Genomic DNA, 20,236 nt, shown 5'->3' with positions numbered 1-20,236 from the left:
TCACAGCCCTCTAGGAAAATACTGTTGTCCACATGCACAGAGGCATGGTGTCTTAATAATAATATCCTCAGTAAAAGTATAAAGACTAGAAACAAATAACAGGTTTTCCTTTGTACCCTAATAACAGAGCAGGAGCTTGATATGTGCAATCTTACTCCAAAACTGTTTAGTCCATCACGATTGTGTTAAAATGGTTTACACCAATGACTGTATTTTCTTATGGACAGCACATCTCCATCTCTTTACGTTTTACAAAATTAAATCCAACGTATGCTGGTGAACTGTCCATAATATAAAATGGTTTATACAAACGCACACACACACACACACACACACACACACACACACACACACACACACACACACACACACCCACAGACAAACAAACAAACTGAGCATCTTATCCACAATTTGAAAGCAGAGGCGACACACAGGCTTAAAGCAGCAGAAGAACAGAATAACAATGGAGTTGTAATTGAAACAAAAATTCTCTATCACATCCACAGCCAGCTGAGCAGTCAGGCTCATGCACATTAATGTGGCATTACATTAACCAGATGTGTGGGTTCTGTTACAATGCTGCGTGTTTGAGTGGGTGTACACACATTTATGTGTCATTGATCTGTGCCACTGTGTGTGTGTTTGTTCAATTTCCACTCAAATTAATGGTGCCTCTTTATAGGCCTTCTGCTAGAGTGGCACTGAATTACTTGGTGCTTCAGTCTTGCACCTGGGACCCATTCAATGTTATAGCCACAGCTAGCTGCTAACTTGGGACCCATTGGAGACAACAGTATAGTTAGCATTACAGATACCAGCTTCTGAAGAGAATTCAGTGCTTACCAACATGATTCTCAAGCAACACCTGGTTCACACAAATACATCTGATATCATTCAATAATCCAATTATGCCCGCAGTTTGAGATTGACACTAAGACTAAAATATTCAAGTTTCATCTTATACTTAATTTTTTGCAGCATATTTTATGTATTCAACTTTTGTGGGATGTAAAACTTCAACTCAATGTGTTCAGTTTGAATCTTTCGAGTCTTTACTTCACAACTTGTTAGTTTCTCAGTGTGAATGCAAGTTAGTCAGTGCAGGATTAATCAAGTATGGTGCCACTGATCTGTCTTAGAATCAGCATTGACCCCACATTTCTTTGTGGTGATGGAAGACTATAAGTTATTTGTTTTTGTTCTTCCAATATTATTATGATAAAAGATTCTAAATCATAGCTAGCTACTGCCTCCAAGATGGCAACCCCTTTGTCACCCCCACGAAGATGGCTGATGTCTGGCTTGTTTGGTTTCTGCTTAGGGAAAAACACATGAACCATCAAACTACAAAATGCATGAACACATTAACTCTCATTCAGATCCGGAGTGACGTGTGTGTATCCCCAGTAGGCTGTGGATTTTCCTGTGTTTGTGTGTGCGCGTGCGTCCCATGCCCTCCTACTAAACTGGCTCCCAGGGGCCTGGAACAGAGAACTTAAAAGGATTCTTAAGTCCATGTGTTTTAATTTAGCCCTCTCCTCAATAATAACCAGAGAGCTGTGGTCCCACCACTAACTTCATACACTATCCTGCATGCACATCAGAGAAGTACACATGTACAACCATATGCACAATCACACACACAAACACATAGATGAATGTACACAAACCCCCTGCATGCCAGTGCACACACATCCCGCTGAGCTGGGGGATTACTCTGCAATCTCAACCGCTCTTACTCCTGGGAAAAACATGTTTTATCATTTCATTTCATTTCTTTCTTCTGCGCTCCCTCTTGCCCTCCCTCCCTTCCTCTGCTTTCTCGCTGAGCAACATGTAGCCCTCCCCAGACTCCTGTGCTGAAATCACAGGCCACATCCCGTGCTCTGACAGCAGCCCTGTGCTTTTGGCAGTGTGTGTGTGTGCGTGCGTCTGTGTGCGATTCTGTATCTGTCTGTACGTTTACATGCAGTAAAATAAATGACTTGAATTGTGTTGGACTTTTCAAATGCATGTGAACATGTTAGTCAGACCAAAATTGTATCCTGTTGAATTTCTCAACACACACTTACATGGTTGGGGATCCATGTACTCTTGCATGTACTGTATATGCTCCAATCTGACCCACCTGGCCCAGGCCAAGCATTTGCTGAATATCCTCCTGATTTTAACTGTGCAGACTGACAAAACAATAACAATATTTAAAGAGCCCATATTCTGCCCTTTTTGGGGTTCGTATATTTAATCTATGTACCTACTTTTGTACGTTCACAATAGCCTGAAAAAAGTGTCTGTTTTCATGTACTGCTCCTCCTTGCTCCCTCTCCGCTCTGAGTCCGTCAGCTACACTCTGCTGAGCCCCCACTGTTAGACCCCACGTGGGCCAAGTCTGCTCTGATTGGTCTGCCGATCCACTCTGTCGTTATTGGTCAGTTGCTCAGCACGCTTCTCGGAAATTTCAACATGAGCTGCTGGGCTTGCCACAACGAGCCAATGGGCTTAGATCAGTGATCTCACACTGACAATGACGTCGGACTGACACATTTTTATCAAGGGGGGCTAGAACCGAGCGTTACATGCAGCTACTGCTACAGCTAACAGGAGGACGTAGGAGAAGCCGTGTTTCCGCGGACTTTGAATTTTTGCACATAGATGTGCCTAAACATGCACAGGACACTTGGAAAACACACTAAAGAGGATATAAAACAAGAAAAAGCATAATATGGGACCTTTAATGTCATTCTGCTTCCTCCGTGCAGCCAGGGCAATCAGTAAATGTGATGTGTGGCATTGAAAGTGAAAGTTAAAAAAACAGGTGATTTATTGGTCAGACAATCAGATAATTATGTGCTGCCACACCTGGCAAGTTAAATGGGCTCAGCTTTAAAAAGGTACCAGGTTTTTTTTATTTGAAGGTTTACTGCATGACATAACTGCACTGTATAGGCCAGATACCTTTGCGTCACCCGTCATCCCTTTGGACCACTTTATAGTTTCTACTCCTTATCACAGCATAATATCTAATAAATGCAAAAAGACAATTCTCTCTATTGCATCTTCAGCTATGTGGCCAAGACAGTAAGTGAGAACTAAAACCAAAGGTTTGGGTAGGCTTAGATGACAAGCCAAGCGGATGAATAAGAGCTTGCTGAGGCAGGGGTCTTAGCTCCTACACTACACAGTCCCAGGAAACACTATCTCTTCCAGTTTAAACAAAAGACCTCCACAACTCCCCCCCACCATTTTTCTTTTATCAAAAGTAAATACACACACACTCACACGCTAAGAGGCAGACTGTCTTGCAGTAGCAGGAAGTATGTGCATGTGTGTGTGTGTGTGTGTTGGCTTGCTAAGTGAGCGTTTGGATTAATCTGTAGGAACCAGATGCCCCTGCCGCGTTCCTTTCAGCCCTTCCATTAATTACACCAGTACTAATAACAGCCTCAGTGTGTGTGTGTGTGTGTGTGTGTGTGTGTGTGTGTGTGTGTGTGCGCGCGTGCGCGTGACCATGGGACAAACTGGTATAACTGAATCCAATAGCTGTAGGTATTCAGTAACAGGGGCGGGCCCAATTCCCCAAGGAACCAATGAGAGTGCTGATTCTGCTCGAGTCAACAAAACATTTCATCCCTTCCTCAGTATCAAAGGGTAGCATATCATACACTCAATAAACATGCTGAACCATTATTCGACAGGTCTAAATCACCTTATTTTCACAACTACTGCATCTGAAAGGATTTATACTGTTGATGTTATCTTTAAGAGATCAAGTTGATTCAGTTCTACCCCATTCCTAATACAGTGTCTGTATCTCCTTAATCGTTGACCATACCTGGACTGATGCAGATAATGATGGAAAATTTAAAAAAGAGTTTTCAGTATTAACTCTTAGAACAGAATAAGTTTCCCTTAGGTGAGAAAATAAATCATTGAACTCATCTGAATACCTACAGTTTAAAACTCTTCATCTTGGTTCTGTAATTTGTTTTTTCCTCTGCCTACTATTTCTCCAAAAACTTAAAATTACATTATCCAACACTAATGCCTCACAATGGCCACACAAGCACATTATTCAATGACGTATTCAATTCCAAAGAATACTCTAACAGTGTCCATATTAACAGTCTTACCAGCTGGGCAGTGGTTGGTTCTGTGTTCAGTGAGCTCTGCCAGGCAGTCAAAATCCTGTTGACAGTTGTCACAGGTGAAGATGGACTCGTCGTCGAGGTCATCATCATGCTCTCTGTCATCATGGTCATCGTGTTCCTCCTGTTCTCCATCCTCTGCACCCTGACCTGGGTGATCTTTGGGGTCTGACTCTCTGTCAGACGCTTGAACTTCTGTTGGGATAAAAAACACAAGACCTTTTTAGAAAAAAAGCTAATGTATTTAGATGCAGCAAAACCTAAAATGAAGTTTTCAAAAATGACAATTATAAAAGCATGACCGTGTCTTTACAGTACATTGCATTGTCCTCCTTAACTAAATAATTGTATTTACCTGCTCAATCAGAGTAAGCTTGACTTAATTGTAATAAGTGTGTGTGGAGCCTTACTCCAGCATGTGTGTGTGAACGTGTGTGTCCTGGTAGCAGACAGGCAGAGTGTGAGAGGGGACCAGTGGAAGGCTGTGTCGGCACAATCCTCACTGCTCCATTGTGTCTCCATTTTCACACCTTATTATCACATTATAAACGCTGAGGATCCAATACGACTGACACTGAAGACACTGGTGAGGGGAGAGGAGAAGAGAAGAGAAGAGAAGAGGAGAGGAGAGGAGAGGAAGGGAGAAGAGAAGAGAAGAGAAGAGGAGAGGAGGATACATTCCAGTGACGATTCAGCAAAATTGTTATTTTAAACATTTGTATCAGTACCAGCCTTGATTTGCATATCCTCAAATAGAGTGACGGCAACATTATGTTCTTCTCCGCTCTTTTGTTGATAATGTGTATTTATCAAACTAAAGGTAGAATTAAGAAAAAGCCAAACATTCTCAGGGCAGTCTATGTTGCTTCTTCCGTATCTTCTGCGTTTACCTTCTTAAGTCATGCCTTTCCTCCTTAAACACCCCAACCCTCCTTACTGACAGGGACTGTCTCCCGCTGCAAGGTGCATGTCTGAAAAACCAACTCAGAATGGTAACAAAACTGCCTAAAGTGTTCAAGAAATTTTCAGGAGAGCATTATGTGAAAACAGCTCTATAGTTTATTTAAAATTGAACAAATGTGAGAAACCCCTTTTCAAGACAAAGGTTTGCAAAGGATTCGCTACAGGGCTTTTGTAGAGCATTAATGACATACAGTATGTGCAGCTAATAAACAGGCAACTCTGTAAAGTTAAATCTCTGATATAAAACTTGAAGCACTGGCCATTAGAGGGAATCAATAACTTGCATTACTTTTATTGAAAAATTGACTTTAGTGAGTGCAGTAATGGATAAAAGCTTTGTTGATTAACGGCTTCCAACAAGCAGCAAATAATATATTCTGATGTCCATTATTTCAAAATAATTTTGTTTCAAGAAAAAAGAATTCAGAACCAAAAACCTGCTGTAAGCTCAGCAAAGCAAACCTGAGCAGTTAAAGGGGAAAAGAAAACAATTTAGAAGTAATCAAGAGTACCATAGCTTTATCATTCAAGCAAGAAAATGTGTTTGTGAGTGAGAGTGAGACAGATTAGAGAGAGGTGCACCAGCTCCATCCCACTCTCATTTATTATGGGAGAGGTGTGATGGGAGAAAGGGATGCTGGGAGGTGGGGAACGAGGGATTGAGGTGATGTGGTGTTTAGGGGGCTGTAGGAGAGGAAGACAGTAATGGAGGGATAGAAAGAGGGATAGATGAAGGGATAGTGAAGAAGAGCGGGAGGGTGTTGGCCATCTGTCCAGTGGTGAGAGCACCGTCTGGCCAGGGAGAGAAAGTGGCCCCTTGGCTAACAAAACACACACACACACACACACACACACACACACACACGCACACACACACGCACACACACGCACACACACGCACGGCCTTAAATACACGCCACACTCATGCACACGCTCGTACAATCTCAGACAGGTACCCATACACACAGATGGGCACATACGTGTGTGTTTGTGTGTGCACGTTGAATGTAATTAAGTGCCGTTGTGTTGTACTAATGATATTAAATTATTTTCACTCACGAGATAATAATAACTTATATAAAATTGTGAAATGATATGTCTAAGATGAAACTCACTTTAGTTCATTAACAACATTGATCTTTGGCATATCACTCCAGGCAATGGCACCATTCTGTCTTTTTTTTCTCAAATCACAGCATGCTCTACTCCTTCGCTTTAGTACAGTCATATACATTTCCTACAAATAACTCCATGAAAAAGATTAAAGCCAAAATTACGATCCAGCTAGTTCATTTTACTGGTCCGCTTCAAATACTTTATGACATGTTTCTCTTGATATGTTGTTTTGCAAGAAAGCCTGTTTGACTTTCCTGAGTGTAAAGTATGTGTGATATAAGATTAAAGATACTAGGGCTCCCTTTTTTGGCTTCAAAGCTGTTGCTTTGATATTTAAACATATGTATTAATATTTAATGGGAGCATGTTTGTTTTAGTATTGCTTCATAAGATGGAAAAAAATATGCCGACTGTTATCTGAAGGTGGCGACTGAAAGGATACGCACGATTAGACGAGTAACACTTAAAGTTGTCACCATCGCTAGTGGGCAACAGAATAACTTGATTAAACTGATTATTACAATTTGTACTAATTCAGGCCGCATTGCCGGGAAAACCTTGCATTTTTCTTCAATAAGATATGTCAGGAAATTGTTTTCAGGGAAGCATCACTTTTATGCAGTTCAAAAAGCAAAAAGCAGGATTACACATCCACACACACACACACACACACACACAGAGCCAGACCTCTCAATCCTGCACACCTCTGTCTTCGCTTCTCTCTTTGGATATTTTAAGCTCGATTCTTTTAATTGTGTCATCAGCCCTCAATCACTGTGCACTTTGACAAAGAGAGAGAGATGGATGTCAGACCAGAGGAAGATACATTTAGGATGAGCGATGCCAACACAGTTTGTGGTGTTTTGATTTGCACAGGGGTCCGTTTGGTGCCCTCTACCCCCCACCTACCCACCCTTCCAAATCAACACAGGGACAGTATAATTATTTGTCCTCTTATGGATCTGAGAGAAGAAGCTGGGAAGGCCTTTAAAAAAAAGTACCCCAACAGTGATCTTCTCAATACTCTAGCCGTTGTGATCATTACCCATATCAAGCTGTGGGAAAGGACACCACTGCTCTGCCGTAGGGTGTATGTGCGACTGCTGTTCCTCATGTGCTTCTGATCCGTTTGAAGCATGTGTTATTAAGCTGTGGTGACAAGCTTTTCAGCACAAAGGCAAGTCTCTTACGTTCTGAGATGCAGTTGAAATTCGGATGTGTACCCTAGGTTCAGCTGTAAAGAATATAATGATGGAATTTGTAATCTGTAACATCTGTAATACAGATATGTAATAAGTGTAAAACAAATCTGTGTTTTCCAATTATTATAAACTCTTTTCAGAGCACTTGAGCAAAAAGTACAGAAAATAAAAAACAATGATGCTACGTCTTGATGTCTTCTATGGGCATGCTTTGTCTGTCAGCTTCTGTGAGGACATGTGTGTGCAGACCAGGACCTTCTGCACATACAACAACAACAAACACCTCATCTTAGGAAGCTGCGTCAGGCCAAGGAGGAGGCCTACAGGAGTGGGGACCGGGACCTGTTCAAGCAGACAAGGAACAAGCTGAGGAGGGAGATCAGGGTAGCTAAGAGGAGCTACACTGAGAAGTTAAAACAAAGTTTCTCAGCTAACGACCCTTCAGAAGTCTGGAAAGGCCTGCGAGAAGTAACTAGCTACGGGAGACCCACCCCCCACCCTGCAGGTAACAATAGACTGGCTGGCAAAAGACCTCAACAGCTTCTACTGCAGGTTTTCACACCCAACACCATCCCAACACTCAGACTCTGATCTACCTGCTCCCCCCACAACCCCCTCCCCCCTCCCCTCTGACCCCCCACCTGCACTGAAGATCTGTGAAAGGGATGTGAGCCAGCTCTTCCAGAAACAAAAGATCGAGAAGGCTCCAGGACCAGACGGTGTGTCCCCCTCCTGCCTGAGAGTCTGTGCTGAGCAGCTGGCCCCCGTCTTCACAAAGATCTTCAACACATCACTGGAGCTGTGTAAGTGCCCTCGTGCTTCAAAAGCTCCACCATCATCCCAGTCCTGAAGAAACCCACCATCACAGGACTCAATGACTACAGGCCGGTCGCCCTGACGTCTGTGGTCATGAAGTCCTTTGAGAGACTGGTGTTGAGCCACCTGAAGGACATCACAGGCCCCCTGCTGGACCACCTGCAGTTTGCCTACCGGGCAAACAGGTTGGTGGATGATGCAGTCAACATGGGTCTGAACTACATCCTGGATCACCTCAACTCCATGTTTGTGGACTTCAGCTCGGCTTTCAACACCATCATCCGGGATATCCTGCACCGTAAACTCACCCAGCTCACAGTGCCGGCCTCCACCTGTCAGTGGATTACCAACTTCCTGACTGACAGGAGGCAGCAGGTGAGGCTGGGGAGCACCACATCCAGCACCCGGACCATTAGCACTGGCGTCCCCCAGGGGTGTGTTCTCTCCCCACTGCTGTTCTCCCTCTACATGAATGACTGCACCTCAGGGGACCCTTCTGTGAAACTCCTGAAGTCTGCAGACGACACCACTGTCATCGGTCTCATCGAGGACGGAGACGAGTCTGCTTACAGACGGGAGGTGGAACAGCTGGCTCTCCGGTGCAGTCAGAACCATCTGGAGCTGAACCCACTCAAGACTGTGGAGTCCCCCCCCCCCAACCATACTGAACAGCACAGTATCTACTGTGGAATCCTTCAGGCCAGACCTGAAGTGGACCTCCCACATAGACATAATCAGAAAGAAGGCCCAGCAGAGGATGTACTTCCTGCGTCAGCTCAGGAAGTTCAACCTGCCCCAGGAGCTGCTGATCATGTTTTACACCTCCATCATCCAGTCTGTTCTCTGCACCTCCATCACTGTCTGGTTTGGATCTGTAACTAAACTGGACAGACACAGACTGCAACGGACTATAAAGACTGCAGAAAGAAAATCATCGGTGTCAACCTGCCCCCCATCCAGGACTTGTACCAGTCCTGGGCTAGGAAACGGGCAGGTAGTATCACTGCAGACTCCTCACACCCCAGACACAATCTTTTCAAACTCCTCCTCTCTGGCAGGCGTTACAGAACACTGTACACCAAAACAACCTTTCATAAGAACAGTTTCTTCCCCCAAGCGGTCACTCTGATGAACGCTAAACAGTCACAGAGTGTCAGACCTGTCCCTGTGAAATAACCCTGGAACAAAACTGTCACTGTGAATGAACATATACAATGTTACAATTCACTTAGCAGAATATACATATATTATTTAATTTAAATTAACATATACGCACACTTTTAAATGTAAATACTGTAAAAACGACCTCATGTTTACTTCAGGATCTTTGCACTACTCACCACTGCACTATTATCTTATATCATCCTATTTAGCCTTGTACATATTAGTCTTTGCTTATTTGTTCATTTTTTGTGTTTATTGTTGATATTTAATATTATACCTTTGTACAAAGAGAGCAAGTGTGTTCTGATTCCTTTAGCCTTAGACAGCAATAGCCCAGTTCAGACAGGATCTAAAATAAAACAACAGTCTACATGTTGCAGAGGAGGTTTTAACACACTTTCAGTCGTAGGACCGCAGAAAAGGAAAATGTTTTTCAGTGTATCTTTTGTGATTCAGAAAAGTTTAAATGCATTTCACGAAGTCTTACACGTGTCAATATTGTTTTCACATTCGGCCATTTTTGACAAATACCCATCTCATCTCATGCTTTCTCTTTTTTAAATGACCTACCTCAAACCATCTTACATCTTTTCTACAACACTCCCACCCCTGTAACACCAGAAAGAAGCAGCAGGCCTACTTAATGAAAGCATCTCCCATGGGTGCCCAGGGTGCAGAGGGGCATGTATATGTGTGTTTGTGTGTGCGCGCACTGGGGTACTGATTGAAAAGAACGACAGTGGTCCCTCGCAGATAGCATGTGTGCACCCTCTACTCACACTCTCGTTCTTTTCCACAGTATAGAGTATAGCTTCAGTTACTCATAGACATGCAGACACACACATACACACACGCTCTACAGAGAACCATTATCTCTGAGTCACAGAATGTCCCTATGCCAGGAATAACTGCACACTCAATCTCTCACACACACAAACACACAAACATAAACCTCTCCAATCCCAAGCCCAGACACCCTGTTATATTCTTATGTCATCCACAGGGACTCACAGTAAGTAAAATCAGGTCCTGCATGCAGTTTAACTAGAGAAATAAAAATGTCACTGGAAATGAAAGCTACATGCAGCAACATGAGCAGAAAGAGTCTTAATCACCATCTTAAAGCTATGTTTAAGAAGAATAGGTTTCACCAGTCCTTGAGTATTGGAGCCATGCTGATTTGTATTCTGTGCATGTAATCAGGGAAGGAATCACACCTGAGAAGCACAGTCAATGCAATTAAAGTAATTTAGCTAGCTAGTGGTATGGAAAACCAGCAATGGTCTGGCCTGAAAGACTATGATTGAAAAGACTTATTCGAGTCTGCAGGAAATAAGGATCTGTATGTATAAAGAAAAAAAAAAGCAGATGAAGTACCTTTGGTATCAACACTTTCTTGTCCCAAGTGTCAAACATATTTTATGGGATTTTAAAGATGTCAGGTTTAGACATTGGTCAGGTCAAAACAATAGTCAAAACAGGAGAGAGGACCATTCACTAACACTCCAGACATTTTATGAATTGTGTTTATTTTAAATGATTGAGTTATGCTCTTAAATACAATGTCTTTATATTTCTTGGGTTTTTGCTTTTCTTTGGACAGGACAGCTCATGACAAACAGGAAATGTGCAGTAAAAGAGAAGGGGAAGACATGCACCAAACAGGGTTGGGATTTCGGACCCGTAACTGCAACCAGTGCACCAAAGACTGTAGCCTCTGGTTATGGAGCGCCTGATCTACCAACCCAGAGAATAACAGTTCCCCCCACACTGTATTTATTTTTTATGTATTTCTTGAAGTGTCTTTACATTCCTTCTGTCCCTAAAATATGTACAACCTCAGGACTGTGAAAGTTGACCAAATGTTGTCTGGTTATCACTTTTTTTCCACATCCATTTAAAAACGGGGAATGCAAACAACACTCTCCTTTATTTTCAACTTGGCAACAACCTTTGAACCTTTTCAACACCTGCCTCTCACACATTGTCAGCACGTTTTACACCTCACGTTATGTAACTTAATGACATCGTCAATAAATGAACAACATCATGCTGAAGAGAAAAAAGAAGCATGACTTTTTTGAAACTATGAAAGTGCTAGCTATTTCTTATCAATGTTTATAGGATTATGCAGACGATCATCTTACATGTCTGTCTGCAGTTGTTTGTTTGCATCGCTTTAAAGCAGAACATATTTATATACTATCAGTCAATGACAACATCTTTGAAAGTCTCATCTGTGGATTCATTAATATATCAAAGCAGCAGCAGCACCATGATTTCTGAGAATAGCTTCCACACTATGTATATCATCAGAATCCACACACATTCAAGGAAAACATATCAGTCCCTAAAACATATCAGAAAAAGTCCTATTTTATATTATATTACAGGCTATTTTAAATCATTTCCATATGAAGGCATTTCATATGACAGGACACAACATCAGGTGTGGATGTGCAGGGAAGATGTTTTTACACGGTGTGTGTCTCTAGAGGAACGGTAATAAGTTATATTGTTGGCTGTACCCAGCAGCCTCAGTAACCTGAGGACAATGTGCTGTTTATTAACAGATAAAAAATATAATTATATAAATGGATACCTCAGGAATAATGAGGTCACTTTGCATATCTGCAGGAAAGATATATGCAGGTGGTGTGTGTGTCTGTGGCTCGTGTGTGGTTTTCTGTGTGTGTCTGTGTTTGTGTGTGTGTGGCTCATGTGTGTGGTTGTGTGCGTGTGTGTCTGTGTTTGTGTGTGTGGTTGTGTGTGTGTCTGTGTTTGTGAGCACCCTGGGTAATTAGATAAAGAGAAGTGAATTAGCAGAGTCCACAGTGCAGAATGCTGTTACACAGTCTAACCACGCCTAGCTGAGACCCACTAATCACCACTCGTTAGACTCAGAAGAGTGTGTGTGTCTGTATGTGTTCATGCATGGGTGTGTTTGTAAGTTGTGTGTTCTCTCGTTACTAATGTAAAATTAGTTCATTTAGGTAATTAGTGATAGTAAATGATAACAAGCCCTAGACATACTGGACTGGAGAGGGAGAAGACAGACCGAGATCGAGGTTTTGTCCATCTTAAAAATAAGTGGGATACAAACTGGAAAGCCGCCAACAGTGTATCCACACACACTAAATATGGATACACTTCATCCCGCAGTCTGACTCTGACTACATGGCTCCGTCACAAGCAGTTGCCAAGATAAGCTAGTAGAGACACAAACTGGAACACCAAAAATCAAACACTTGCAGTCAGCATGACTACCGTTCATCTCTATATATCCTGCAGGAAGAAAACTAGGGAACTAATGAACTCTGGGAAATGTTCCTGAACCGCCCCAGGGTGATAGTAGTGCACAGAGAGCGAGTGCCAGGACTAGAGCGAGAGTTAAAGGGGAATAAAACATACTGTAATACTGCAAAGGTAGTTATTCAAGTGTTAGATTTGGCAGCTAGGAGCTGGTACTGTGGCCTGTCTGGGACACTCTCCACAGCTCAGAGAGATGTATATCTGCAGGCCAAGCATGCATAAAACACACACACACATCTATGCCTGTGTAAGCCTTAAACAGGCATCAAAAGGTGAGGAAAACTGTGTGTGGAGCTTCCAGCAGAATGTTTAGAAACCAAACAGTCCTGACACAAGGCTTTCATTCTGCTCCACAGCACTCCTCTCTGGACCAGGATACACAGGTACCTGGCTGGGCACCACCTTCAACAGAGCCGTGAACCAGCCGCAAGGTTAAAATCATGCCTGCAGCGCATGGGCTGCTTGGAGTGTCCATAGGGATTTATTACAGCGATTGAATACACCTTCAATAGTATATTGTGATTGTCAAAGAATGTTAAAAAAAATGCAACTGTGTGGTTTTAAATGTCTAAAAAGGGCTCTTGACAGTCCCATAAATTGTGACTTGAGAATTGGACTTATGGTGGGGATGTAGAGAGCGGACCTGCGAAAGAGGGTTCCCAGTCCAATTCTTCCTAGTGTAATGTTTTAATAACTTTTCCTCTGACTTCCAACACAATCATCTTTAATAAATGTAATGTGTAGAGTTCTAGTGCAAAATTAGAAATTCTAAAAATGGCAAACAATGCTTGGACTCCAGCTACACATGCAGCTCAGTGCAGCAGGAGGACTGTCCTCGTTTGCAGCTGACAACCTTTAACCAACAAGGAAACCCTTGACAACACCCGGAGAAACTACAACCACTGGGCTCATCGCTCTGTTTGAGCTCGCTGCAGAATTTAAAAAGCAGAGGTCCTCGCTTAGGGAGGATTTATTTTTTCCGGATCCAAGAATCCATAAAAACCACTGCAACCCTCACTGGATTTAGTACAAACAATAGGGAACTCTTTTCAAAACTGCCTTACCTCTGTGTCGTCTGTGGCCGGCGACAACTTTGAACTGTTAGCTGCAGCGGATTCCATTCGTCTTAAATGGTGACTTGAAAAGTTACTGGTGGTGATATGTTCATGAAAATGCAGAATACAAGTTGATGTAAGGAAGTTAATCGGCTCTATCCCTCCGCAGGTAGAAGGAGTCACTAAAGGCTTTTTTGACTGTTGATGCACAGTCAAAAAAGAGAGATGATGCAGCAGGAGTTAATGGAAGGGGGGGGGGGAATTCTTCTTTGTAGGTTGTGTCTGTATCAAATGTTGCAGAGAACGCGATAACCTTCAATATAATATTTCAGTGCTGCGTACTGTCACCACAATGAGTCACCTATTTGAGCTCAAATGTTGAGAAGTGGGCAGATAAAAAGAATGGTGGACACATTTGGCAAAGAGTGCACACTCAAACACACACTGACACACACAAACACAAACACACACACAGGCTGAACAGGTGCAGCTGGACACAACAAGGCCTGCTCTCTGTCTCTCAAGAGAATGACCCCCCCACACACACACACACCCCTCTCTTACCCACTCCCTCTGTGTGTGTGTGTGTGTGTGTGTGTACAGTCGGGTGTGTGTGTTAGATGGCTATATAAAGGCGCCATCTCTGCTCACCTCCTCCCCTCTGCCTCCCACCTCATGTTCTTCCTCTCAACATAGCATGTGTGTGTGTTTTTTACAATACAAGGCATCCCAAACCCCTGGGAAGAGATCTGCTGAGCCACAGAGTACCAGTCACACACAAACACACCCCTGAGACGTCCTGCAGCAAGGGAGAGCAGCACCCAACACCAATGTCTGGAAACAGAATGATGAAAGAGCTGCTCACGTCATAGCAGGAAAGCAGGAAAAGGCGCGCACACACACACACACACACACACACACACACACACACACACACACACACACACACACACACACACACACACACACACACACACACACACACACACACACACACACACACACACACACACACACACACACACACACACACACACACACACACACACACACACACACACACACACACAGACACAGACAGACAGAGAGAAAAGTAGATTCACAAACAAGTTGACAGCTGCTCACTTATTTGAAATTTCCGTGCACACACACACAAAACGAAAAAAAAACACAAATACACACACAGACACAAACGGACACACAATATACACACACACACACACACACAAAACGAAAAAAAAACACAAATACACACACAGACACAAACGGACACACAATAAACACACACACACACACACACACACACACACACACACACACACACACACACACACACACACACACACACACACACACACACACACACACACACACACACACACACACACACACACACACACACACACACACACACACACACACACACACACACACACAGACACAGACAGACAGAGAGAAAAGTAGATTCACAAACAAGTTGACAGCTGCTCACTTATTTGAAATTTCCGTGCACACACACACAAAACGAAAAAAAAACACAAATACACACACAGACACAAACGGACACACAATATACACACACACACACACACACAAAACGAAAAAAAAACACAAATACACACACAGACACAAACGGACACACAATAAACACACACACACACACACACACACACACACACACACACACACACACACACACACACACACACACACACACACACACACACACACACACACACACACACACACACACACACACACACACACACACACACACACACACACACACACACACACACAGACACAGGGATTAAATGCTGCAATACGGACAAAAACACAGATGCACTGTGTGCTGTCACAAGCAGGCAATAATAGTTCACACACACATACACAGGAACTGTTTTCCTGCAGTAACCTTGGGGAAATTAAAACTACATTATGGACCTCCAGAGGGTAGCGGTGAGAGAGGAAGAGGAAAAGATAGAGGAAGTGAGAGGAGAGAGAGAGAAGGAGAAGGACCAGTGTCCTGTTTTTCTCAGCTCTGACCATTAGGAAGATATTACATTGAACCAGGAGAACAGTGGTACTGGCTGTGTTCTGAAACATTGGTTAAACATTCCTCACACTTGTCTACCCCTACCATCAGAGATATTCTCCAATTAAACATCTTCTTTAATCACTTATCTGCTTCTCATTTATCAGATGAGCTAAACAAGAACAGCAGAAAAACATCTATCAACTGATTCTTTACAGGATTCTCTGCATCTGTAACTCTTTTATTTTATGTTATTTCGTTTGTCATTTGTTTTGCATTCATCATTTTTATCTGGCTGGTCTTGTTTTTGGACAAACTTTTCTTGATATCCCATTATTTCTTTATGAAAAGAATTGTATTTACAGTATTTGTTATCAGTGTAGGGCACATGACAGTTACTACTATGAAAAATAACTAACCTACTGCATTATAAAAGAAACTGGTTACTGTGGAAAGTAACTTCAGGGTTACTTTATTTGCTTCAATCCTCATGTTAAAGTTCTCATTATTCAGTGTTGTTGTGGCAGGACTGTGCTGTGACAAGGTGTAGAAACAGACTCAACCGTTCATATGAAGCACGTCGCCGACAACATACCTGTCTCTCAGTCTATAGTCCGGCTTCGTGGAGCAGGTGGTGTTTTAAATCAAGCTAGCTGTTTTTTATGGAGTGCGTGAGCTGCACCTGGGTCTCGGGTGTCTGCAGCACGGGTCTCTCTGACAGCTAGTTTAAGCTCGTTGTTATTTAGCTCGGTGATTCTTTCTTATGAGAGAGGTTTTCCTTCCTGCACACAGACAACAACTCACTGCTATATTATTGTTATTAGTAATGCGTTATTTAGTCCCAACACTGTTTGTTATTACAATTTTTATTTTTATGACATATCAAACGCTGGAGAAGATTCTATGCTATCCCAGGTTTAACGGTCAAACAAACCCTAGAACCTCTTAGATCTTCACTAATCTACAATAAAGTGTGTGTGTGTGTGTATTACATTTTTACCAAGCAGCAATCGCAGGTGGTGAAAAATTAAGCCAATGCGCAGTACCTCCAGATCCACTGAAGGCTGGCTGCAAAAGCCAAGGAATCCCCATTGTAACACCCATGTAAAAATACCCATTATGACAGCAGATATTAACGTTGCTACAGTCTGGTTCAAAGATGCTTTTGGTCTGACGAGCTCGTTTCTTTACTAGTACACATCGTACTGTACAGGGTGATGATTTATTTTTGGAACTTATCCATTTTGATTATATTAAGATAAGAGTTATACATACATTTGAATGATTATGAGCAGGGCTTTGATTGGCGTTGTAGCCATAAGCAGGAGGCTTAAGACCTGCTTCAATACTCGCTCTTTGCCTGGAATGTTTGAAAGTTAGGTGGAGATATCACCATTGTTCAGCTTCAAAATTACATCGCCCAATTTGGTTATGTCACTGAGACGTCCATTTTTTTAAGACCCCCCACACATGGGGCACGCGCATCAACCACTGCAGTGATGATATACAGTATGGTTTTTACCTGTAGTTGTATTTTAACTAAGATTAACACAACATATATTTACTGATTTTCCCATGTAGATATTAACAAGTCATATTGAAAAGAAAACGTTTTACCTTCTCCGTTATTACAGTTCCATGAACACTAAAATATCAGAATCAGAATCAGAAATACTTTTTTAATCCCAGAGGGAAATTGGATTGTTACAGTTGCTCCAAAATAAACAATATAGCAGTAGAAATATAGTAATACAAATATTAATCAAATAGAATAGGAATAGGTAAGATATCAATAATAGGTACACACATTTTCAAGATTATTGCACTGTTTGTTTCAATATTGCACTTTGTTATCATGGACATATTATTCAATATTATTATATTGCAGTTTTAATAAATAATGAGTTACGGTGGAGGTTACAGTATGCGGGACATACATATACATACACACACAAACACACACCCAAACCCTTCTGTCGTCTGAGAGGTGGAGGCAACTTTCTGGCAAGTCAGTCATGTCTGTGTCCCCACACACATACTGTGTGTGCACACACACACACAAAACTCATATTCACACAGCACTTTAGCTGTGAATAACAATAATGCAGTAAGGTCTCAGTTTCTCGGTTTCAGCTTGGGGACCTGACAAACCTTTTCCACTCTGACTCACTGGCTCTTTCTGTATATGTCTGTGTGTGTGTAGTCCAAAAGAAACAGTAAGTTTGTGAATGTGTGTGTGTGTCTGTGTGTGTGTGTGTGTGTGTGTGTGTGTGTGTAGTCCAGTAGACTGTCAGACGTGAATTGAGAAAACAAGACTCTTGAGAAAGAGAGGTTTTCATTGCAGACATACTGTACATGGCTCTGCTGCTGTCTGGTTAGACATACAGGATGTCTCCCTCCTACTGCTTTGTACACACTTAGCAATGAAAAAGTCTGACTTGATGACTCGTCTCTTTTCTAAACAAGGTATCTCTGCTGCTACCTGCCTTTCCTAACACTCTCTCCTCTACTTTTTCCATCATTGCCAACTCCTGTCTTTCTTCTCCCACCACACAGGGGAAGCGAGTGAACAAGCGAGGAAACCAGAAGGAAAGGGGACTATATGTGTTACTGTACCACTTAAGGGCCAGAGGGGAAAAGGGGAGGCATTTTAGGTCACTTTTTTATGGCCTTTTCTCTTAAGAAGAAAGGACTAAGGGGAGGAAGACGAAGGAAGGGAAAGCAAGAGAGGTAGGAAGAGGAAGAATTGGTTGGCTCGGTGCTGTTCCCCTCGAGTCACCCTCCCACCTCCCTCCGCCTTCCCTCCCACGGGTCTTTCCAAACTCAATACACATTTTCCAGAGAAAGCAAAAAGGAGAGACAGACAGAAAGAGAAAGCTGAGATTGGATAGAGGAGGGGTCCTCTCTCTCTCTCTTTCTCTCTCCCCTCTCTTTCTCACCCCGTCCTTGTCGACACTATCTCCCAGGGAGTAAAGGAAACAAGGTCTCTTTTTCTTTGTAATCTGCTTGAATAAGGGATAGGCAGCAATTCTCATTTCATATCTCTCTCACACACACACACACACACACACACACACACACACACACACACACACACACACACACACACACACACACACACACACACACACACACACACACACACACACACACACACACACACACACACACACACACACACACACACACACACACACACACACACACACACACACACACACACACACACACACACACACACACACACACACACACACACACACACACACACACACACTCTAATATGAGCAGGGATAAAAAAGTTTAAAATGGTAAGGGGGGAGTAGACAGAGAAAGTCAGTCGGTGTGAAATCAAGACACATAGAGATTTAGGAAGGCAGAAAGAGACAGCGCACAGAGAAAAAGAGACGCTGAGGATGCTGGGACAGGGAATTGACGGTACAATCCAAAACCGAAAGACTGGCTGAGTAAGGGAATATGGGACAGCGTGCTTTTATGGAAGGAAGTGTGTGTGATAGGTGTGTGTGCATATGTGTGTGTCATGGGACAGAAGCTTCCTGCAGGAACTGACACACACAGCAGTTCTAGTGAGCCACCCAGGACCTCAGTCAGCACCCCCCTTAACACGCACACTCAGATACATCAGATACACACACAGACATAAAGCCCCCGGAGGAGAGTTAGCACAGGAGAAGGGGGGGCAAGGCAGGGAGGGTTCAGTACGTCATCAACACCCCAAGGGTCATTCTTTCCTACCCCTGTATCCCTGAAGAGCTGAACGAGAGACACGGCAGGAGAGGTAGGGAAGAGAGATAACTGCATATTTACCACATTCAGCAGTATCTTATTTCTCTGCTGGGATCTCGTCAGAGGAAGTCTTTAACTGAACTCTGATAGGCTGCAAACCAGAGCAGAAAAAGTAGCTGCAGCTGACAAACACCTACATCAGTCAGACTTTTTTTTGCCACAGTTCGGAAAATGTATACTGTGCAAATAGTATGAAAAGTGTCAATGGACCTGATGTGCTATGAGTTAGTCTATTCAGCCTGCAGATGCACTATGTGTTGCCCTTAAAGCTCTGGCTCATTATCTTTAGAAAAAATAATGACCGCTCATAGAGATGCTCTTGTTCCAGTCATCAATTTATGTCAAACCATTACAGAAAGTTGATCTGTAGTATTGCTAATCGATTAATCTGTATTCTCTACAGGTTCTCAAACGTCTTCGTGTTTAAAAAGAGTGATGTGAATATCCATGTACTTTGAAAACATTGAAAGATATCACATGGGATTTGCTGACTTTGTGCCTTTGCTGATATTCTGTAGACTTACTTACTCAAAATCGAGTAGAATTGTCCCATAAGTTTAAAAAAAATGTATCTTCAATAAGGATTTATATTGTATTATAAGTGGTTAATATATGGAAATA

General features: G+C 42.6%; 1 protein-coding gene across 6 annotated transcripts in view; it reads right to left on the bottom strand.

Annotated features, from left to right (window-relative positions):
- The window catches only part of znf423 (zinc finger protein 423), a 155,814-nt gene that overhangs the window by 113,685 nt on the left and 21,893 nt on the right, over positions 1 to 20,236 (bottom strand). For 5 of the 6 annotated variants that reach the window (XM_061036931.1, XM_061036930.1, XM_061036932.1 and 2 more), the window contains one exon: positions 4,131 to 4,340. The exons of the other annotated variant lie outside the window; for it this stretch is intronic. In XM_061036931.1, the coding sequence (XP_060892914.1) occupies positions 4,131 to 4,340 (210 nt within the window). The remainder of the gene's footprint in view (positions 1 to 4,130; positions 4,341 to 20,236) is intronic. 6 annotated transcript variants of the gene reach the window in all.

This window comes from Labrus mixtus, chromosome 4 (genome assembly GCF_963584025.1).
Source record: "Labrus mixtus chromosome 4, fLabMix1.1, whole genome shotgun sequence".
Classification (NCBI taxonomy): Eukaryota; Metazoa; Chordata; class Actinopteri; order Labriformes; family Labridae; genus Labrus; species Labrus mixtus.
The sequence above is the reverse complement of the archived record's forward strand: the minus strand, read 5'-3'. Positions and strand labels throughout refer to the sequence as shown.